We start from the raw sequence: 24347 nt of genomic DNA, 5'->3' as shown, positions 1-24347 counted from the left end.
TCCTACAGACCTCGGGAGGGTCCCTTTCTGTGTCTTCTTTCAGCTGAAATGTTACTTTGTAAATTTGTAAAAAGTGTGAAGTCACTTTGTTCCATGTCTTGTGCCTGATATTCTGTTCTCTAGTGCATTTATCAACCTGGACTCGGCAATAACTCAAGTTGTCAGTAGAAATTGCGTGTGTATGTTTTGGGCATGTCACTGATGTCTAATATATGGTCCTTCAGAATAGCAAGGAGGTCAGTCTGCTCTGATTCTCCTTTCTCCTTCCAGGAAGAAATATCTCAAAGGACACCTCTGTAACACTTGGGTTAGCTCTATTTCCACAGTTCCAGTGTGTATAACTGCTCATATCAGCTTTCTTTATAGCTGTCTGAGTAAATCGGAGACTCGTGAGTTGAGATTTATCAGGTAGTAATTGATCCCAAATCTTAGCTTCCAAACCCCTGGTGCAGACAGGAGCAGGTTAGGTATTAGGGGATTACAAACACTTGGACAGTCTCATGCTGATAAATGGGAGAGGATTCCCAGTGAGGAAAATGTTCTGAACCACTAGTTTGCATTTAATTTCTTTGCAATTAATGTGCTACTCTGTCAACCTTTATGCATTTTAGATAACCGAGGGAAATAGGTGGTGGTGTGGGGGTGGGGGGGGAGTGTGTCAGTACAAAGAAAATTCTATATTATCCTGCAAGGGCCGGGAGGAGAGGCAAAAGGGAGTGCATAGACCTGTGAAGAATCTGGGGGGCAAACCAAGGTTTGCAGGGGGGCAGCTAGCCCCCTTGCCACATAACAAATAACACCCCTGTTGCAGGTATGCTGTGAGGGTCAGTCTTCTGGGCTTTGAAAACATGAATTGGTATGGCTAAGCATTAAGGTCTGTTTGGAATTCTAATTCCAGTGCATGGATCAGTATGGTGCTATTCTGAAAAGTGACTCTGCCCTGTGGGGTGTCTATAAACTTCACTCTGTCTTCAACATCAAGTGTGCTCAATTTTACTATCAAACTGGATGGGGGGTCCCTCTTCCCAGCTGCCAGTCTTAAAAACTCAGCCTGGGTTGTGTAAGTCTGACTAGGTTTTCTCCTACATGCGCAGTCCACCAGTAGCAGAGGTTCATGCAGACCAGATCTTGTCTTCACTCGATTCCTGTGGAATCCATCACTTTCAAATTATGCCTCTGGAGGCAGTGGGATTGCACAGGTGCCACTGACTGAATTTTAGGAAGTGATCTTGATGCTGCAGAAGAAGGACCGGAATCCAAGCTCATGCTAGCTCTTTCCTGCTGCAGGGCTAACAGGACCAAAGAGCAATAAAAACATGTCACCATAGTTGGTGATTTATGACTTTGCATATAAACACAGGGAGGATTTGTGCAACAGGAGACTTTATTTAAAAAAACAAAAACAAAAAAAACCAGACACTCCTTGGAGAACTGTATTTTAAATCTATATTCTAAGATATAGCTGTTGCCAGTGGCTATCTTTGCTAATGAAGGTGTGATTGTGACTGCTCCTCTCAGAATATAAATTCTCTTATGATACACTCGCAGGAGATTTCCAGATCTGGGAACTTTAATGGCTTCATTCCAGCTTCCTGCATAACCCTACAATTTAAAACATTGTTTGCTTTCTTACATGGTGTACTTGGGGGTTTTAATCTTTACTCAGCAGAGTTTGTAAAATCCTTTCTTCCCCCCATCCACTCTCTGCGCCAGTTTCAAAGGAGATGGATTACACTAAACCCCTCCCCTTTTAGAAAGGAAGAAGCCTGTAACATCACCTGGTTATAAAATCAGTCTCAGTCCTTCCAAAGCTCAAACTCTCTGCTTATTTCTCATAGATATTCTTTTTCAGGATGGGAGATCCCACAGCTATCAGCCAATAAAAAGAACCACCAAGAACAGAGGTTGCATTCAAATGGAAGAACTTTGCCTTGCTCAAAAGAGAAAACCGGTCCTTTACTCCTCTCCAGTTAGCAGCAGCAGCAGCAGCAGCAGCAATTAATAATAATAATAGCTAAGAGCCCCCAATAATGGACCAAGACCCCACTATGGTAGGTATTGTACAAACACAAAACAGAGTCCCTGACTCACAGCTTACAGTCTAAAAAAAAGCCACAGAAAACTGATCTGAAAGGGGACACTTCACCCTCTATAGACTTTGATGTTTTTCTCAGATATTCTCATTGCCTGGTTCCGAGATCTCACTAACCCCTCCATCTGGGATGGCTCTTACACTTGTTTTAACCTTCTAAGGCTTGATTTCTCTGCTTTACATGCCTCCTTTCAAGGTAGCTAGGGCTGTGTTGAAGGCATACAAGGAACTGAGCCCACACTCTGTCAGGTGCCTGGAAGCTCATTCTGTTGCTTTTCTAACATTATCTAAAGGCTGATCCTCTTTTGCTGTGAATTCCAGTCTGTTCCTTTTGTACAGGACGTGTTGCACGTATCAGTACTGGTCCTATCAGCAACTGGCCTGCCAAACATTAGAGCAGTCAACTACCACCCTATGGTGGCCATTTGGAATGCAGCTGACCACTCTGTGGACTATAGAGGAGCCAATTTCTGTCAGGGTGGTTTTTAGGCCTCTATTAATCCTACAGCAGCTTCCACAAACAATGTATTTGTGGGGCACAGCATTGCTACCCTGTTTCAATACACATGGTAAATAAAAAGGCTTGAGTTACTTGCCCCCCTATTTGCCCTAGCCTTGACTAATGGAAGCCCTAAATAGACAGTATGGCATCTGCTAGTGGACTAAAGAGAGGCTTGAGACAATGGACTAGTGACTATATAGGTGTTGGCAGATGATGCAGACAATGCCCCAGCCCTATGTTGGACAATGGGAACTGGCTGCCCAATGACAGTAGCCAGCAGGGCACCACGCATCAAGGAGGATCATGTATTAACTCACAGTAAGGATTAAACGAAGATGCAAAAGGTGTACGTTTGCAGAAAAAGATGCCTAGTAAAATGTCCAAGCATTCTTATTTGGGCATGCATGGCTGTATTATAAGGCATGGGGAACACAGATGCAGGCCACCAGAGATGGCTACCCAATCCCTTAGGGAAATGGTAATTTGCCCACACCTTTTTGCTAAAAGCTTCGCTAAGGATCTCAGCTTGAACAGACGTTAAGCAACAGCCTCAGGCCAGGTCTACACGACGCGCGAAAATCGATTTTAGATACGCAATTTCAGCTACGAGAATAGCGTAGCTGAAATCGATTATCTAAAATCGATCTACTCATCTGTCTTCACCGCGCGGGATCGATGTGCGCGGCTCGCCATGTCGATTCCGGAACTCCGTTGGTTTTGGTGGAGTTCCGGAATCGATGTAAGCGCACTCAGGGATCGATATATCACGTCTAGATGAGACGCGATATATCGATCCCCGAGCAATCGATTGTAACGTGCCGATACGGCGCGTCGTATAGACGTGGCCTCAGTCATTTGTCTTCCTGAGGACACAATTAAAACAGTGAGGAGTCGGGTGACACCTTAAAGATTAACAGATTTATTTGGGCATAAAATTTCACTCCTCTTTTTTGTGGCTACAGACTAACACAGCTACCCCTCTGATGCTTGAGGATACCACTGACTTTCTCTATTAACCCACTTCCCTCCCTGTCTGTCCCCCTCCCACCCCCTTGCTAAGATTTTCTTAATAATTTGAGTCCAGTTCCTGAACTCTGGGTGAGGTTTAGATTTGTTATTCGCTCATGGGGACAAAAGAGAACTCGCTCTCTTGTTCGGAGGGCTGGAAAGCATCCATAGGATAGTATGGCCAGCTCTCTTTCGGTGCTTGTGCCACAGAGACTTGTTGATTCTGATTTTCTTGGAATTTGTGGAACATTTAGTAACTCTATTATGCTGTCATCTGCCTTGTGCATTGGGAATTATGAGATGCTTGCTAGTGTTAAGTCACATGTGATCGAATAATCAAGAGCCTCTAGAGAGAAAATAAATGAGTGGACCGTTTACGGAAATGTGGCTTAATAATCACTTCTGGACTATTATGACCTATGCTAAAAAATAAAGTCTCTTCATTTTCCTTTTGTAAGGATGTGACAATTCATATACAAAACCTCCCCCTTTCACAAATCCCTTATGGGCTGGGGAACTGCTCTTTTCTGCAGGGTAACTTTTTTTTTTTTTTAATGCATTTATTTTAATCAAACTTTAGATTTGTCAATAAAGGATCAAAGTCCCCTCCTACAATAACTGGTCTTGATCTTCTAAATCTATTGTTCTCTAGAGAAGCAATTAAGAGGGGTGATTCAGATAGAAGTAACAAATCACAGAGTTAATTTATAGTCTGATAAAGAAGTCATTGCTTTAGCATCTGACCAGGCAAATAGTAACTCCTGCAAGTACTCCCACTAAGACTATATGAGACAGTGAATGTGTGCATGGAAAAAACTACTTGCAGGGTTGGGTCTTTACTCTCCAAGACACAATTAATTTGATTCTGCACCTTTGACTTTTAAGTGCATCTTCCACTTGTAAATATTGTTTGTAATTAACACGGAGGAGCTAAGCCAATTGTGATGCTCATGATACTCTGAGGTCACACATAACTAATGAATGTTCTGCTTGTGTTTCTTTTGCTGTAGTTACATTTTTATACTGAGACACCGCAAACTGAGTTATAAAATCTAAATGTATGCTGTCTTCATAAACTGCACCTACTTTCGTAACTGTACAAAGTATGGATTCCTGTAGCCAGTGTTTGCTATAGTTTGTTTTCTTTTTGGTTCCTTCTCTGCATCTCTTGATTTTTTTTTTTTTTTTTCCTTCCCTTTGCTTGCCCCATACAAGCAAGTTAAGAGCTGACGGCACCCTGGGGTTTTAGTGGAAGAAACAAATTTCTACATTTCTCATTATGTTCTGATAAACGCCCGCTTTGAGTGTAAATATGTAAACTAAACAGACCAACAAAACAGTGACTGCATGGAAGGGAAGTGTGGCTAAGCAATAAACTGTGTCTATTAGCTCTGGTCAGATGAGCTTCTCCCCTCCAAGTGAAGAAAATGTTTTTCCCTCCGTGAAATCTTGCCTACAGCTACAAAACTCTATCTGATTTTAAAAGCTTGCAATTCCCTCTAGCTGTCCACATGCCACTTCTCAAGCTCTATTTTCAGACAGTCTGCTCTCGCAGCCAGAAGGGAGCACTGTGATCAACTAGTCTGACCTCCTGTGGAGCACAGGCCAGCGAACGTCCTCAAAAGTAATTCCTAGAGCAGATGTTAAATCAAGATGGGATTTTTGTTTTTAAAAATCCGTGATGGAGAACCTCCCGTAACCAGTGCTGAGTTGTCTCAATGGTTAATTACTCTTGCTGTTTAAATTTACACCTTATTTCCAGGCTGAACTTGTCTAGCTTCAACTTCCAGCCACTGGACTGTGTTATACCGGAAGAGCCCACTATTAAATCTTTGTTCCACAGGCAGATACTTATAGAGTGTGATCAAGTCACCCCTTAACCTTCTCTTTGTTCAACAAAATAGATTCTAGGAGTTCTATCACTGTAAGGCAGGTTTTCTAATCCTTTAATTGTTCTTGTGGCGCTTTACTTGACCCCTCCCCAATTTATCAGCATCCCTCTTGAACTGTGGACACCAGGATTCCAGTAGCTGGCACACACTAGTGCCAAAGACCGAGGTAAAATACCTCAACTTCTACTACATGAGACTCCGCTGTTTATGAATCCAAGGATTGCATCAGCCCCTGTGGCCAAAAGGTCGCACTGGGAGCTCATGTTCTTTTTCACTGCTTCCCAGGATAGTGTCCCCCATCCTGTAAGTGAGGCCTTCAGGATTTGTTCCTAGATGTTTGTTTACACTTTGCCATAGCAAAACACATGTTGTTTGCTTGTATCCGGATGACTCTGTATCAGCGACCTATCCTCTTAATTATTTCCCACTCCCCCAACTTCTCACCTGTAAGCATTATTTGGCTTTTGTTGTTGTTGTTGTTGTTGTTGTTGTTTTGGGTTTTTGACCTCCACTTCCTACATAAATAGCATAGGGCAAGAACTGATCCCTTTGGGAACCCACAAGAAACAAATCCAGTCAATGACAACGGCCTGTTTTTACAATTACATTTTGAGATCATCAGTAAGCCAGTTTTTAATCCATTTAATGTGTGCCTGCTTAGTTTTATTTCTAATTTTTTAAGTCAAAATCTCATATGGTACCAAGTCAAATGCCTTACAGAAGTCTAACACTATTACTTTTATCAACCAAACTCTTCCCCGACCCCCTCAAAAATAATCAAGTTAGTTTGACAAGATCTGTTTTTCATAAACCTATGTTAATTGCTGTTAGTTATATTCCCTCCTGTAGCGGGGCAGTGATGCCACTCCAGCTAAGAAGGGGTTAAAAGCCAGCCCTGGGAGAGGCTGAGAGAAAAGGCTAGGTTGATTGGGGAAACAGCCACAGCTGGGGCCATGCCCCAATCAGACCACAGCTGGCCCTATAAAAGGGTTGTGAGCCAGGTGCTCAGATACACTCTCTCTAGCTTATGAGAGAGAAGCTCCTGGCTGCCTAGGAGCTGGGTAGGGTACCTGAGGTGGGGGGTAATACTAGCCTAGAAAAACCCCAGGCTGCAGGCCTTGTTAAGAGCCTACAAAAGGTACTGGGGCTGCAGAGGGGCAACCTAGAGATAGTCAGAGGCAGCTGCTGATGATGAGTGGCTTATAGACTGCAGTCTGTCCCAGGGAGCAGGGCCTAGATGATGACTGGCAGTAGCCACTGAGGCATGGGGAGGATAGAGGGTTTGGAGTTCCCCTGGGAGGGGAAACCCAGACTGTGGGTTACTGCAGGGGGCAGAACCCTGATGTAAAATGGCAGTGGGGTCTGGGAGAGACATGGGGGGGCCAGTGGCAGGTGAGACACCAGCCTACAGAGGGCACTCTGGGGCAGGTGAAGATCTAATTCCCAGGACCATCAGCAGGATGTGCCATGCTGGTGAGTCATCGCCCCACCACACCTCCTTTAATTCTTTACTATTTGAGTCCCCATTAAGCACACCACTATCTTGCCCAGGATCAACGACCGACTGTGAGGCCTATAATTAACTGGGTTCTCCTATCTACCTTTTTTAAATATTGGCACAACATTAGTTTTCTTCCAGTCTTTTGGAATTTCCCTCATGTTCCAATATTGAAAATCAATATAGATTCATTAATAGTCCAACACCTCTACTAGTGCTTTTTTTTTTTTTTAAACTCTTGGATGCAAATTATCTGGCCTCACTAACTAATTTCTAACTTAGCAGCTGCTGTTTAATATCCTCCTGAGATACTAGTGGAATGGAAAGCTTTATATGAGATGACTACATCATCTATATTCCTCAAACACAAAACAAACATTTCTGTATTATCAATAATTCTACCACTTCCATCTAGTAATGGACCACAAGCCTTGTTAGGATTCTTTGCTCCTAATGTACTTAAATACCTTTTTATTGTCTTTAACTTTGCTGGCCATAGAGTTCTCCTTGTGTCCCTTTTCTTCCCTTATCAATTTTCTACAATTCCTAGCATCTGATTTATATTCGTTACTATCAACTTCTCCTTTATTCTACTTGTTGTCACTTTTTATTTTATAGTTACCTTCACTTCCCCTCTAAGCCAGGTAGCAGCCCTAATGAGTGGTGCCCTTTCTTCCCACTGAAGCCTCTTGAAAAAAGGAACTCTAACATTAAATGTATGTATGTTTACACATGAAACCTGACTAGACCCCCAAAATGCTGCTTTTCCCCGCCTCTAGCTGCATGGCTTTTTGCCTTACATTTATGTAAACTCAATCCCCTGCTGTATATGGATTCCAAACTGATGAAATTGGCACAGCAAGGAGCCTCCATTTCCAGTAAGTAGGTCATTAACTGAACAAGAATGATATGCAAAAGCATGAGTGTAACTTGCTGGAATTTTGATCAAGGATGTCCAGCATCAGTTAGCGTAGAGTCATCCAGAGCAGAAGTAGCTGGGCAAAGAGGAGAAGAATTTTTAGCAGGTTGGACATATTAAAATAAACACATGCGAATAGGACAGGTGTGATGAAATGTATGAAACTCCAGCCACGTGCTCTGGATTTTCAGTTTAAAAATAATTATGCTTTTAATTTGGCTTAAAATAAAAAAAACATTGGTAAACTACAAAAGGAGTGACTATCCCTCTTCCCCACCCCCCCCAACAGTCACTATTTAAATTCTCCTTCTCATTGAATAAGGATGACTAATCACAAATTTCCCTCTCCCCCCATTTTTTTTTATGTCCAAACTAAGGTAGATTTGGAAGGGATGAAAGGCCAGAAGAAAACATCCGTGAATGCAATATCTAAGAAAATATGAAAATTAGACTTAATCACCTTCATAAGCTCTGCTATTGTACAGCACAGTATTTAAAGCTGCATAAGTCGTGGGTCCTAAACTTGCTTCTAGCATCACTGCGGCCAATAACTCTAATCTCAAAACATTTCCAGACAGGCCTCTAAGCACTTTTATAGGTAATGAAACTTTTTTTTAATTATAGCTCTGGCCATGCTTAGGAATTAAAGGAATAGACCCTCTATTTCCCAGCAACTAGACTGATTCAACATATTGCATAACTTTTATACTCCTGTAAGCCTACTAGGTATTATAAGGGTAGATGGCTAGTCTTTTAAATGCGGATGTTTTACAGCTAAATTGACACACAGAAGAATGTGTGATATTAACCCCAGCATCCAGTGACAATGCTCGTGGAAAACAAAGCTGCAATAGCCATTATTAGGCATCCTTTCCCTTCCAGGTAGTCTGAATTACTTTTCTCCCTGCTAACAACAGAAATGCTAGAGTCACTTTGGGTATGGCTACACTTGAAATTTCAAAGCACTGCTGCGGCAGCGCCGTGAAGTGCGAGTGTGGTTGGAGCGCCAGGGCTAGGGGAGAGCTCTCCCAGCGCTGCACGTAAACCACATGCTCTACGGATGTAGCTTGCAGCACTGGGAGCCGTGCTCCCAGCTCTGCGGCACTGATTACACTGAGGCTTTACAGCACTGTATCTTGCAGTGCTCAGGGGGGTGTTTTTTTTCACACCCCTGACCGCAAAAGTTGCAGCGCTGTACAGTGCCAGTGTAGCCATACCCTTTGACTAGCTGCCTGTAAGAACTGTTCCATGCTTTCGCACTCTGATGCATGCTTATGTGTATTTCTCTGCAAAATGGTAGCACAGAATTAGTACAATTCATTCCACGCGAGAGTTAAAATAAACCAGTTTTGACATCTCTCTTCTTGTAATTCCACAATCCAGTGAAGTAAGGGGCTGGAAATGCTAAATCTACAGTAGAGAGACAAGATGGGTGATTGTGTGTGTCTCTCATAACCTGGGACCGACATGGCTACTACAACAAATCTACAGTACGCAGTCAGGTAAGGCATTTGGAAGGAGGGACAGGAGAATGATGAGAAAACGGGTAACAAAAGTTAAATATGGTAATTGCACATCACTGTGTCTATGTGCCTTCAATGACATGTGATCAGGACCTCAGCTGTGTCTCCCTTGTGATCATTCAAGGTCCCATGTTACTTTCTACAAGTGTTCCTCTATAACTTGACTTTTAAAAAACTACTTTAAAACAATTTCTGTTTCTGACAAACCACTCTCGGATAGTTTGAAGTTTGTTTTTGAAATCCTTTTTTAAAATGGTTCTTATAAGAAAAATACTTATAATAAAAAAATTTTAAAAATAGTTCTTAAGGACCTTTTCAGCAAGGAAGAAACTGAATGATTAAAGAAAATACGGGGAGAAATGTTCCCCTCCTCCCCCCAATCGTCATAGATGTTACTTGTAACTATAGTACATACCAAATGTTGATGGAAGTATAATTTTCATGTTGACTGGGTCCCTTTAATTCCAATGTCTTTGGGCAGAATTAATATTTACTTCTCTAAATCCCTCCAACAGGCTTAATTGAATATGATGATCTTCACTCCTTTCTCCTAAATAGCTTAAGATATTTCAAGAGGCTGCTAAATAATTGTCTTGTTTCACCCCAGAGGTGGCTGCATTTCAGTGGTGCGTGATATGCTTCTTAAAATATACCTCCCCTATATCACAGGGTTGTTGTGAGGTTTAAAGTCATTTCAGACCCAAAAAGAGCACTAGTCTCTACTCTACTCTATCCCTTTTTCCTACTTTATCACTTTTATTGCTCAAATTATTTTAACATTTCCATGTTGTCAAATACTCATAACCAGCAAGCGGTCTGCAAGGCACTATGCAAAGCTGGTGTCCTGGAAAGTACGTCAGCCATTCCACCCATGCTATTACAGCGTAGTGGGTGACAAGTGGCTCACAGATCGAAGGACAGGATACCTTATAAGCTTTAGCATCCAACTGGCATTTTGCAAACCCTGCTCACTCTCGCATTCCTAAAACCAGAGCCCGCTGGCAACAAAACTTCCCATCAAACAGACACAAGAAGTGCAAGGGCACCCTCAAGAGACCTTCTGCCAGAGCCACTCCTTATCACCGGTACAGGATGTGCTCACAGAACCACTTTCAGCTCCAAAACATGTGAGACAAACACTCCTGGCACCTTTTCCAGAGGCAACATCTGCAAAAATGACCTGGTAATAAAGGCTGAGCATAGAGTATGCACCTTTTTCCTGATAGACAGGCTTGGCAGAACACTCTATAGTTCTATGTAAATATGTATAAAATATGAATATTGATAAATTTTAAGTAGGGCTGTCCATTAATTGCAGTTAATTCATGTGATTAAACTGTTAAACAATAGGATACCAATTGAAATGTATTAAATATTTTTGGATGGGTTTTCTACATTTTCAAATATACTGATTTCTATTACAAGACAGAATACAAAGTGTACACTGCTCATTTTATATTTACTACAAATACGCTATCATTTTTAGTGGAAATATTTTTCAATTCACCTCATACAAGTACTGTAGGGCAATCTCTTTATCATGAAAGTGCAATTTACAAATGGGGGTTTTTGTACTGCACTCAAAAACAACTGCACTCAAAAACAAATCAATGCAAAACTTTAGAGCCTACAAGTCCACTCAGTCCTACTTCTTATTCAGCCCATTGCTAAGACAAACAAGCATCGGGGGAAGCCATGTTAGTCTGTATCCACAAAAACAACAAGGAGTCCGGTGGCACCTTAAGACTAACAGATTTATTTGGGCATAAGCTTTCGTGGGTAAACCACTTCAGATACAAAGACAAACAAGTTTGTTTACATTTATGGGAGATAATGCTGCCCACTTCCTATTTACATTGTCACCAGAAAGTGAGAACAGGTGTCTGCATGGAACTTTTGTAGCTGACCTTACAAGGTATGTACGTGCCAGATATGAAGGGGCATATGAAATGTTTAGCATGCTTCAGCCACCATTCTGGAGGACATGTTTCCATGCTGATGATGCTCGTTTAAAAAAATAACGGGTTCATTAAATTGGTGACTGAGCTCCTTGGGGGAGAACTATGTCTCCAGCTCTGTTTTACCCACATTCTGCCATATATTTCATGTTACACTAATCTGGGATGATGATTCTGCACATGTTGTTCATTTTAAAAACACTTTTACGGTAGCTTTGACAAAATGCAAAGATGGTACCAATGTGAGATTTCTAAAAATAGCTACAGCCTTGCACCCAAGGTTTAAGAATCCAAAGTGTCTTCCAAAATTTAAGAGGAACGAGGTGCGGAGCATGCTCTTTTAAGACTTCTGAAAGCAACACTCTGATGTGCAAACTACAGCATCTGAACCACCATAAAACACAATAAACCTTCTGCTAGTGGCCTCTGACACAGAGGCTGAAAATGAACATGCGTCAGTCCGCACTGCTTTGGATTTTTACAAAGCAGAACCTGTCATCAGCATGGGTGCATGTTCTCTGGAACGGTGGTTGAAGTATGAAGAGACGTATGTATCTTTAGATCATCTGGCATCAACTATCTTGCGACGCCAGCTACAACAGTGCCATGAGAACGCCTGTTCTCGCTTTCAGGTGACATTGTGAACAAGAAGCAGGCAGTATTATCTCCTGCAAATGTAAACAAACTTGTTTGTCTGAATGATTTGGCTGAATAAGAAATAGGACTGATTGGACTTGTAGGCTCTAAAGTTTTTTACATTGTTTTGTTTTTTGAATGCAGTTATTTTCTGTACATAAATCTACATTTGTAAGTTCAACTTTCATGATAGAGATTGCAGTACAGTACTTAGATGAACTAAAAAATACTATTTTTACAGCGCAAATATTTAATCAGAAATAAATAAGTGAGCACTGTACAATTTGTATCCTGTTGTAACTGAAATCTATAAATGTAGAAAACATTGAAAAAAATTAAATGGTATTCTATTGTTTAAATGTGCAATTAATCGCAATTAATTTTTTTAATCTCTTGACTGCCCTATTTTTAAGCATTTTCTTCTGTTTTTATCTATTTATATTTTCCAGTTGAGAGTGGCCAAACAATAATTTTGGGACCTTCTGATTCAAAAAGTTAAAGCAGAAATTGTCAACATTACATGCCAAAACATACCAAATAAATATCCTTAAATCTAACTCTAAAAAGTTCTCAGGCAGCTTTTTCTTTCTTTGCCTGTATGTACATTTTGATTATCACCAATGAGGAGGAAAAATTTCATCAGTTTCCGTGTGCAGTGAAATCAGCTTTTACTGACACTTACCAATTAAAAATCTAGTGCTGCTAAAGCTACCAATAGGTAATGCAGAGAGTGATGTTGGAAGCTGCTTTATTAAAAGTGTGGGTATAGTGCCACCAATGGCATCTGCTTAAGTTCACAAAAGAGAGGGGGAACCCTAAGCTATAACCACTCCCACTTAATCAGCTGTTCAAAATACTGGTCAGTTCTGTGTTTAAGTGATGAATAGCTTAACAGCAATCTTCACCCTTTAATCTTCAGTTTCACATTGTTTTCTCAACCCTGGGAAAGTTCCTCTGATAGTTGTGTGAGAACTGAAATATCTTTTGTCGTGTGAGAGATTCACTCTTTGCATTTAAGGATCGAGAACACATTTATTTTTACTTTTTTTATTTTTTTTAACACTGCTCTGCTAGAGGGACCAATCAGGGGTTCTCAAACTGGGGGTTGGGATCCCTCGGGTCACAAGGTTATTACATGGGGGGTTGCGAGCTGTCAGTCTCCACCCCAAACCCTGCTTTGTCTCTTGCATTTATAATGGTGTTTAAATATATTTTAAAGTGTTTTTTAATTTATAAGGGGGGGGTCGCACTCAGAGGCTTGCTATGTGAAAAGGGGCCACCAGTACAAAAGTTTGAGAACCACTGAAATATACTATACCAGGGGTAGGCAACCTATGGCATGGGTGCCGAAGGCAGCACGCGAGCTGATTTTCAGTGGCACTCACACTGCCCAGGTCCTGGCCACCGGTCCGGGGTGGGCTCTGCATTTTAATGTAATTTTAAATGAAGCTTCTTAAACATTTTAAAAGCCTTATTTTCTTACATACAACAATAGTTTTGGTATATATTACAGACTTATAGAAAGAGACCTTCTAAAAATGTTAAAATGCATTACTGGCACGCAAAACCTTAAATTAGAGTGAATAAATGAAGATTTGGCACACCACTTCTGAAAGGCTGCAGACCCCAGTACTATACTGTTCCACACAACGCAGAGAATAAAGGGACCATAATTAACCCTCTTTTGAAAAATGGAGGGGAAAAAACCCCATCTAGACAAACTCGCTAGTTTCAAATCTCCTGGACTACACCAAGCATTACTTTATGCTGCATTTGCAAATTCTCTCCTGGCCAAGTGACTCTGTAAGGACAATATGTTAATACAAGAAGTTCTGAAACAGCACTGTGAAGGAAAAGTGCAGATTACATAACTAACCTGAATCTTTACAAGGCTTCGAAGAGGTTAATTTTATACCAGCAGCAACCCATAGGGGTGCTATACACAAAAATGATAAATATGCATTACTATTTTGTGTTATATCTGTTCAGTTATGATTTAGAGCAAGAAAAAATTAAATGTAACATTCAACATGTACACTTCCTTTGGTCGAAGTCCATAAGTACATATGTCAGTGAGTCACATGCGACTAGCTTCTCACAGCATTGCATTTTAACTTGTCTAGGGTTTTATTTTTTTAACTCATAAATCACTGAAATGAAGAATTGGGAGGTAAGTATATTTACTATCTCACACTCTGATCTTAGTATAGTATTGTGATCAGAACTTCTCTACCATAAAAAAACCCTGTGTCTACAAGATTTTTTAAATATGGATTTAAAAAGTAAACGGCAACTGATAATGTTACAATAAGTATATCTATGCTGTAACACATTAATTCAGACTTATAGCTTCCGACTTTCGTGTGTTTAGCGAGGAATCTCTGTAATAAGGAATTTCCTCACTTTCTTTTTCTGTAGTATCCTATTACTTGTGACAGCCATATATTCCATATCTGGCACTGATTCTAAATCTTCTGTACTGTAATTTCCTGAAACAGATAATCTTATATACTATTTTGCCTACATCAAGGTGGTATTAACTTCTTTCTGTTCCCTTTTTTTACTGCACTTTCTTTAGGGTAGGAAATAATTCCATACAAAGGAATGTAGTTTTAAGTTCTTGAATAACAAAACTAAGCAAATCATGTCTTCCTAGTGATCTGCTTAATGTTTGAGATGCTAGAATTCTGTATCTTCTTATGAGCTGCCGCCTTAACTTTTATTTTACCTTTGGAATTCTAGCACTGGAATTCTGAGCCTTAATGTGTTTATAAGCACATCAATGAAAAGAAACCTGTATAAGACTGTTTTCTCAATTAACAAAGCAACTTTACCAAGGATGGTCTCTACCCTCAAATCTATTGCCTACACATTTTTGATGGAATAGGAATATTTTATTCCCAATTACGTACAAATGTGGGATCTAAAAATATTGATCTTTCATTTAAACCAAGGATGAGACTTGCTCTTGTACATACATATCAACTTAGTGACCAATCTCTTTTCACTGCATTGTCTCCGGTGTGAAGAAAGGCATCAAAACCAAATTAAATATAATCTTTGTCAATTTTTCAGAATAAGTTGTGGGAAATGAGTTAAGGAGTGGGGATTACAGAGTTGAATGACGGGAGCCATTCAATAATTTTTTTTTATTTTGACAAGCCTGGAAAGGTAACTTCATATCCAATGTTAAATAATCTAACGTACGTTATGCCTTTATTTCATGATAACGAATATGACTATTTCAATACAGTTTCTTGAGGTAGGGGAAGGCTGTTGATGACTCAATTCAAAAGTAATGTAAACTTAAAGGCACTTGTATGATGGAGCTGAGAGTGGGATTGATGGAAAAGGGATTCAAGAATGAGCCTATTCACTGAAATAATGTTTTGTGGGTTGGCTACTTGTCCCCTCCCATTTTATTAGTACTGAAGGGAACTGACGGCTATTGCTGGAAAACGCAAAAAGTTAGGTTAAAACCAGAAATGGGCTTCTTTCCCTTTACTAGGCAAACCTGCTTAGAAGTTTTTTTTTTCTACTAGGCATCTGGGCCTGCTTGATCAATTTTTCCAACTCGGTGGCTGGGGGAATCTCACCAAAAAAAAAAAAAACACACCCCACCCACCTTCCATCCCTCCATTCCCTCCTGCACAGGAGGCAGAGTTCTCCCCTATGAGATACAGATCAGCAGGTTGGGGTCTCATTAGTGACAAGTCCTGTGAGCATCATCTTGTTCTATTTTATATTATCAAACTTCTTTGGCTCCTTCTGTTGGAAACTTTTTTACATTTCTCCATGTGGCTGGAAAAGATGTTTGCAGCCAATCCAAATTAGGAATAAATTATATAACACCTCTGAATCTCTCTTACAAAAGCAAAACTGGGGGGGGGAGGGAAATACGAGAGCAACCCCTTGAGTTAAAGAATAAACTTACTTTCTCACCATGTCTTTTCCCACTGCACTTAGTCAAAGTGTATTGATTCACACTAAAGTTGCAGGGCAGTCTGCCCTAAAGTTCTAGGAACACCATCCCAAGTGGCCACTGCTGGCAATGTCTCTAATCCACCCCCAGAATCTATCTGATGGCTGCAAAATGCAAGAATAAGCAGCTCCCATATGAAATCCGAACAAGCCGGCTCAAAGCTGCATCTTGTGTACCCAGGAACCTCGTCGCCGACAAATAGGTGCATCTACGTGCACAGTGACGCCTACTTATTCCATTCAAGACCTGTCTGAGATGTTTATTGCATTCCCCCAGCATTTTTTAAAAAATCGCCCCCAACTTCCCCTCCTTGAGATACAAAGCAATATGAGTCCTGAACAACCGTTTAACAAGAGAGCCCTCTCCCCAAGTCCCCAGTGCTTCTAAAAATCAGTACTGCCCCAGTCCCACACAGCCTATTTTAAAGGCGAAATAAAACAAAATCCTTCCATTGCATCTGATATCACACTCACTGCCTTTGACCAAAACTTACCAAATATTAAATGGGGGTGGGAGGGGTTGGTGGAAAATGATCTCAATACTAGCACCAGAACAATACTTTCTCATGGAAACATGGGTATATATTTAATTCCTAATGACTCCACTCAAGTTTCACCTTCCATCCCTGCAGAGACCTTTTTAAAAAAAAAAAAAAAAAAAAGTTTGGTTTAATGCTGCAGTTTAAATTATCCGCTGTTTGGATGCATTTTGCCTATTTTGCAAATATATACAGTAGTGCATGCATCTGCTGCTCAGCATTCTTTATCTCTCCTGACTATGCAAAAGGCAAAAAGAGCTCGGTAATCCCAGCAGAAGAATGCAAATAACGTCAATGCACAGCTGAACTGCAAGCCCTGCCTTACAGGAACTGTGTGTGAGTGTCCCTGTGTGTGTGTCTGCAAAAAAGGCACATACTAAACAGGAAATGCAACTGAAAGCTATGGAAAGCCTCAAACTTCAAAATGCAATTGCATCCCGAAAATTGCATTCATGCACTTGAAAATGCATGCATGCCTTTTTGCATATTTTGCAAGGAACAGAAGTCGGATCCTTACCTCTCGGCTGAGACATTTTCCCCTTTGCTTTGATGGGGGAGGGGAGCACAAAAGACTTTGCCTTGCCTCTCTTCTGTAGCTAGTTTTGCAACAAAGATGCAAACTGCAAACGCTCAATCTTCATGCAACTGGAGTTTTTCTGACTTGCTGCAGCAGATCTCTTTGCAGAGAGGGGCGGTGCAATTGCACACCTTGCAAAACAGATTACAAAGTATTTTTTTTCCCAATTGCAATGGAAGGGAAAGCTCTGCTGCACCTACATGATGGGCCAGGGCTGGCAGCTAAAAGCTCCAAACTTGGATCTGAGTATCTTAGTGCGCAGACGTCCTTCCTACGAGCACCGCAGTGAGCACTGGGTAATGTAGTTTCCCGGAGAAGTCCATGGAACGCTTCTTTAAGGAGGAGACAGTTGCCGTGGTGCGTTGCAAAAATTGCACGGCACAGCACAGTCGATCTGGATGCATTGCAAAAATAATCGTCTCGTTGACACCGCAGAAATCGGCTTCGCCACAAACGATTGCACGTCCTCATGCTTATAGGGAGTGTCGCAGCAGCAGCAGCAGCATTTTAGTTAGCGTGGCTTTGATCAGCTGGCGGAGATGCAGACTACTATCGCCCTAGTTACAATATTCCTTTGGCGATTGTGTGCATTTTTCTGTTAATAATAGTCCTTCCTTGTTATGCATGTTGCTGCAAAATCCAGCAGCCTGTCTGCTTAGCAACACAGGTTGATTAGAACATAGTTCACCAATGCTGAGGCAGTGGCTCCCAGTGGAGCAGAGTCCAGTGTTATTATGCCCTATACATGGCTTTGGTCCTAACTCCCTGACAATGACAAACCATATCTCCTTCCTCCAGCAGCCTCCAAGGACAGCCATGTCCCACTGGATCAATGAAACTGTCAGTAGGGGGCAGCTTGCTGAGCTCAAGAGCTGGAGCCTGATTATGGAATTAACTCCCCCAGGAAATAAAAATGTCCATGGAATTTACTGCTTTCAAAACTAAGCGCCGGACTAATTTCTTCAGTTTGGCCTTCCCTCTGTTAGTGTTTGACAGGCATACAGCACATTGATTCGCTCCACCCACAAAAATAAACACATTACAATCTAGTTATGCTGTTTCTCCTGTGTATGGGAAGGAAAAAAGAGAAGATTACTCCAACTTTTAAATACATAAGAGGTAGGGAGACACTGGTGCATAGAGAGAGAGAAAGAGAGAGAGTATATGCTGCAGGTTTTCAATAAAGCCACTTGGAGGCAGTTCAGGGAGACAGTGCTGTAGAAATACTTCATTTAAAAAAAAACCCACCTATTGAACACACAATTGGGGAAAAATCCTCTCTTTGTTTAAAGATTCAATGATTCCTTTTTCAGTTAGGTTAGGGATAGGCAACCTATGTCACATGTGCCGAATGTGGCACGCGAACTGATTTTTCAGTGTCACTAACACTGCCTGGGTCCTGGCCAGTAGTCCAGGGGCTCTGCATTTTAATTTAATTTTAAATGAATCTTCTTAAACATTTTGAAACCTTATTTACTTTACACACAACAATAGTTTAGTTATATATTATGGACTTATAGAAAGAGCCCTTCTAAAAAGGTTAAAATGTATTACTGGCATGCGAAACCATAAATTAGAGTCAATAAATGAAGACTCAGCACACCATTTCTGAAAGGTTGCCGACCCCTGAATTAGATCTATAAAATTTCCCACTCCAGTTTTCCAATCATTCCTCCAGCAAATACAGAGGAGATCAGACTTGCCATTTACTGAAATCTATAAGGCTACCGAAAAAAAATCAACCATGGAGAAAAATAATTCTGAAAGGAGAAATGAAAACTATCCAGATCTTCCCTTTATGCATCATAAAGAAGCAAAAGGCAGGGTACAAAGAGGTTTTCCCTTTCTTCAGGCCTGTATTCAGGAGTGCCCGTCACTGTTATTGCATTATTGATGTATAAAAACTAATCATGCTTGTTTCCTTTGTTTCCCTACATTTCCTTGACCTCTTTCTTCATACAAAACGTGGTGTCCAAGTTGTCAAATTTTATTGTGAAGTCCTCCTCATATCATGGGAATGAATGGCTCTATTTAAAGTCCTATTCCATTCATTTTTTCAGGTGGTCTGTCAAGGTCTGAGATACAATTTTTCAGTTACGAAGTTCTTATATTGAGTAACTACTTTATGGAGAGAGACTCTGAACTCAGAGAGTCTTTAACCAGCTGGGATGCTCTTCTTAATGTCTTTATCTGACTCTGAAAAAAACCAAACAATGTTACGGTATTTTCTTGAAGAGCAGCAAGCCTGCTTTTCTGCTGCAGTTTTATTCAGAGTGATCACATGTGCTTTGGTTTTGTTTCCCCCCCACAAAACCCAGCAGTTTTCAATAACTGATATGCTGAGTAGTATATTTATATAGAATAGTTTGTAATAATGAGACAATAGCATTAGCTACATTAGAATACTTTTTAAAACTACACCAGTATAAAAGTTAGGGTTTGATAGTAATGAAAAAGAATCTAATATGTTCTAGGTTAAAGGGGGCTGTAACTGAATATGGAAGTTTAACACTGTTTTGAATGTGATCTTGCTTCTACCAGGGCTCTGATCCTGCAAAGAGTTACCTTCATGCTTAATTTGAGGTCAGTGGAACTGTTCATGTGCTTAAATTGTGTGTGTGCAGGATTGGGCACAAATCAGGAATAAAACCTGTGAGAGCTGCATCAGGGCCTACATGTCTCCGCCAAGCCACTTACAGCCCAAACATAACATTGGCTTAAGTTAGCCTAGTTTGCATGAGAACAGTCACACTGCAAAACACTCAAACGGCACAGAACAATTTTGTGCGGTGTGCAGAACCACTTAACTTGAATTTAAAACCGCACTTAACGAAAGCTAGAGACTTTGGTGCCTGGACAGGAGTTGGGCTATGGGCAACACTCGAGTTATACCTCAAATTAAGCCTGTAGTGAAGATGAGCCCTTAGTTTTGCAGAACAGAAGGCACAATATAACAAGGAAGAGAATAAGTGTCAACTTTAGCTTTTAGTTTCCTGTCTCTTGGCGAATTATTCACTTTTGGTTTGTTTTGAAAACGTCATTCCGAACTTCCAGATCAAAATGTAGGGCTTTTTAAAAATCTTGTACTAAGCATAAAACGACAAACCCAAACAGCTGCTTATAGGTCTCTTCCAGGCTATCAGGTAAAGTCTTCATATTGGACAGGGTTTCTTAAACTGCATATTGTATGTCCATATGCTATATCAATGGCAGCTGGGTTAGCCTGCGTGAAAGCTGTCCTTGTAGTGTGGACAGCATGCCGCTACGGGTAGCAAAATGCCTCCCTTTGGAGTGATCATTCTCCACAATGAGGGTCAACCGTGGTCCACCTGGGATGAGCAGAGAGAGCCTGAATCACAACTGACCTATGTCTACACTGTAATCAGGAGGAACATATAAACGTACCAAAGGTAGCTTTAATTGAGCCAACTTATTACGCATAGCAGTGTAGCCACATTGGCATGGAGTAGCCACCAGAGTATGTAGCCAGGGGCCTGGGCAAGATTGTGCTCAGCTAGCTAGCCTGAGCCACCCCCAGAGCTGACACTGCTACATTGCCGTTTTTAGCAAGGGGTTGTCTACGCTGCGCCTACGCGTACGGGCAATTGCACCCCCTCAGTGTATAAGGCCACTGCTATCACTCGGGTCCTCAAAAATAAATATTGTTGAGTGACCCATCTTCAGCCAATCTAGGAGCTCTTATTCTGGATGCAGATATCAGTCTTAGGGATGCATATTAATGGGAGATCCTAGAGGATGTAACTTTGATCTATTCCTGTGTAAATCTTGCCTTTTCCAGCTAACGAATCCATTCCAGAAATTGCTTATAAAGCACTGTAGATTCTTCATAGAACTTTGCAAACCACATAGGAGCACGTTCATCCCTGGTGTAACTTACTGGAATTATACCAGGGATGGATTTGGCCTATAATCAATACAGTTCCATGTTTGGAGAGCTTACACACTCAATTGGGTCACAGTACAATCAAAGTGTGAAGCACACAGGTGGAAATGCATGGTGCAAGTAGATCAGAGATGACATGAGCTCTTATTTTCTCTCTCAGGTGGGTAAGATGCTCAAGCTTCTGAGTTTGAAATGGAAGAGGCAGTTCAAGGCAGCATTTGCACCATCCTGATTGCTGAGGCAACTCTGTCCCAGTGATCCCATGGAGAATTCACACAGAGGCCAATGCAGTGAGGAGCCAGAGGCCATTTCTGTTTGTGCTGCATAGCAAATCTTAACAGTGTTGAACAGTTTGCCCCACCATACTGGAAAATGGGGTGGTGGACAGCAGATGGTCTCTTCCTAACTGAAAGGTGGGGACCACTTAAAAAAAATCTGCTTTAAACAAAAGTAGGGCTTTTTTAAAGTGTTTCCCATCACCCAAATCCATTACCTGCATGCCATTTTAAATAATGAAGCTGTCTTTCATTATAGGAGTGTAAAAATTTACTTCAACAATCTAAAGTTTTGTTTTGGGGGCTCTAACAGCTCTACAAGCTTAAGAGTTACAGCACAAATTTGTGCTGTAACTTTTATACACAAAATATAGCGATACCAGAGGTATAAAGTCCCGCATAAAGGGTTCAGAAGGAACATAACTATAATTATAAGCAGTGCTACTAGTCATTAATATAATACGCTTTTTCCATACATTGGAAAATGTGTATTGTAGCAGATTTCTATACCACAACTTTGTCTCTCTCCCCTTTTTCCTTCCAATGTGCCTCTAGTGACTTAAACCATATTATGCAGTAGTCCCTTGGCAAATGGTATTTTTGCCGTTTTTAGTTATGAGGGCAAGAATAAAAAGGATATGACAACGTTCAATTAGCTGTATGCTTGTATAACTTTCTAATGTCCAGAGTGATTGTGCGGGAGGGCAGGGAAATGGCTTAAAATATGCCCCTCTTGGAGATCTTACATGCCAAGTTTCATATTAGAGAAAATCTTTACAACCAAGCAATAAATCCCTGAAATTAGGGGTTTATTGTGGAAATGCTGACAGACCTTTAACTAACACATCCTGAATGGCAGTGCTACAAGACAGTAGCTAAATTAACAGTGGCATGTGTGGCCTTCAAGCATTGCTGTAGCAACTTGGCAGCATTCTAAAATCCTAGCCAGTTTGAAGATCTGTATTGAGTTGGGTTTTTTTTCTTCTAGTTTGTTTTAAATCCTTGGATTAAAAGTAGGTGGTCGGATTTGGAGGCATACTAAGTGATATTCCTTTTGATTTTTCACTTCTTAGCTTTTGGACTGCTGTTCAAGAACATCCACCATGAGACCATGCCAGACGATCTGTTGTAATGTATTTCTAGAAGGTAGAGTTATCTTTCATTGCGGTTTTAACAACACTTTCTACATGCTCCTTCATCACAGGCTTGCACATAAAAGTTGATGCATCCCAACAGCATTCTGTTATATACTTTGGATGGGAAGGCACAAACAGAATAGAGGAGCAAAATTTACGCTGCTGGAACACAATGAATAATGAAATAGAGAGGGACTTTTTGCTGGTTAATGTCTTTTATTCCCCCGTGATGTGTAACTTTTGAGTGGTAATGATGACTGCATTTATTTTGTTGCCGTGATGAATTCATTGTGCATAGTTTACTCACTTGAATACTTGCAATGCATGAACTTAAGTACATATACGAGTCTTTGCAGGATCAGAACCCTAGGGTAGGTCCGCACTACAGCCACACAGCTATGGCATACAACCTGCCACAATTGCCAACTTTCATGTGGTAAATAAGCACCCCGATTTTCACAATAAGCCAAAAATCAAGCTAATCCCATTTCAAAACAAGGCAATCTCTAAGAACGCCAACACTCTATGTGACTAGATTTTTTTCCCCCCACCCCAGCGTGCAGTCTGGGACTGTGGTGGGCCCTCTGTGTACCCCTGACTCTCTCCTCCCCTTGCCCTGCTTGCCCCTGTGCTTGCCTCTTCTTGCCTGGAGCTGATCAAAACAAAAGAAACTACAAGCCCAACAAGCTTCAAGCCAAAAACTAGCCAACAGGCAACTCACAAGCCAATTCAGCCAAAAACAAGCCCAATTTCTGTGGTTTTTTTTCACAGGTTTGGCGTGTCTGCTTCCTGCGTCAATGGAAGTGTTTTTTCCATCTGTGTAGTTAATCCACCTCCCAAGGGGCGGTAGCTAAGTCAGTGTAAGAATTCGTCCATCAGTCTAGCTGCACCTACACATGGGGTTGAGTCAAACTAACTGTCGCACAGGGTGCAACATTTTTCACCGTCCTGAGTGACATAGCTAGATCGAGCTGATTTTTAAGTGTAAACCAGGCCTTAGATTGTAAGAAAAGACCGTTTCTTACTATTGTGGAGTAGGTTTCTGCAATAGCAGGACCTAATTGTTGATGTGTAAATAGGGCCTGATGCATCGACAGTGAATGTCAATAGACTCCCATTCACTTTAACAGGAGTTGGATCAAGCCGACGCTACCATAATGAGTTTAATATGCCAACTTTCCAGCTAATTTGGTACTATTCAGTAGTAATATTGGACACGTCAGCAAACAGAAGACCTAGCAGTCTTTACATTTTAAAATAAAGGGACACTGGCAACAAGATTGCTCTTGCAAAAGTATTGTCCATTTTTTATGCCGACTCTGTCTGAACATCTTTGCATTCAGTTTCCCAAGGACAAAGCTGCAGAAGACACTTGAAAATCCTCCCATCTTTAACTTCCACTCCAACTTCTGTATAGACACTAGTCCAGATTTAAAATGCTGTTGTATCTTTATCATTTTCCAGGATTTGGTCCTGTTCCCAGTAAAGTCAAGAGCAGAATTCCCTTTGCAAAAGTTACCCTGTCTTTTGTTTTGTTTTGGTCAACATTTGTTTCCTCTCGCCACTACCACTACCACTACACCATCCTAAATCTTTTTCAGAGGGCTGTCTAAGGCCAGGTCTGCACTCAAAGGAGCCCCTCTGTCACTGTAGTAAGTGTTTGCACTGAAGGGTTACAGCAGCGTTGCCCTCAGAGCCCTTGCTCAATTGAATTCTATGCCATTCCCCAGGGTGCTTGGGTAACTTTCAAACACAGTTGAAGAGTGGTTATTTTACTTCTTAGTTCTGTATAAATGAGTAAATCGTAAATGTGGATGCAAAACAGAAAAGTCTTATTTATAAGGCCCTACTTAATTTGTAATATTGCTGATCCCTCAACATTGGGCTTCCACTACCATTTTGACAGC

At 41.0% G+C, this 24347-nt stretch overlaps 1 protein-coding gene across 4 annotated transcripts in view; it reads right to left on the bottom strand.

Moving 5' to 3' along the window:
* Positions 1 to 17556, bottom strand: part of MAP2K6 (mitogen-activated protein kinase kinase 6) — an 85492-nt gene extending 67936 nt beyond the window's left edge. For 2 of the 4 annotated variants that reach the window (XM_075071892.1, XM_075071891.1), the window contains exon 1: positions 17066 to 17556. In XM_075071892.1, coding sequence (XP_074927993.1) covers positions 17066 to 17081 — 16 coding nt within the window. In that variant the 5' untranslated portion in view covers positions 17082 to 17556. Of the gene's footprint in view, positions 1 to 9849; positions 10077 to 17065 lie in introns of those variants that run through there. The other 2 variants (XM_032797198.2, XM_032797197.2) reach the window with 2 other exon arrangements.
* Positions 17557 to 24347: the final 6791 nt, after the last annotated feature.

The sequence above is a fragment of the Chelonoidis abingdonii genome, chromosome 13 (assembly GCF_003597395.2).
Source record: "Chelonoidis abingdonii isolate Lonesome George chromosome 13, CheloAbing_2.0, whole genome shotgun sequence".
Lineage (NCBI taxonomy): Eukaryota > Metazoa > Chordata > Testudines > Testudinidae > Chelonoidis > Chelonoidis abingdonii.
This window is presented reverse-complemented; position numbering and strand designations above follow the sequence as displayed.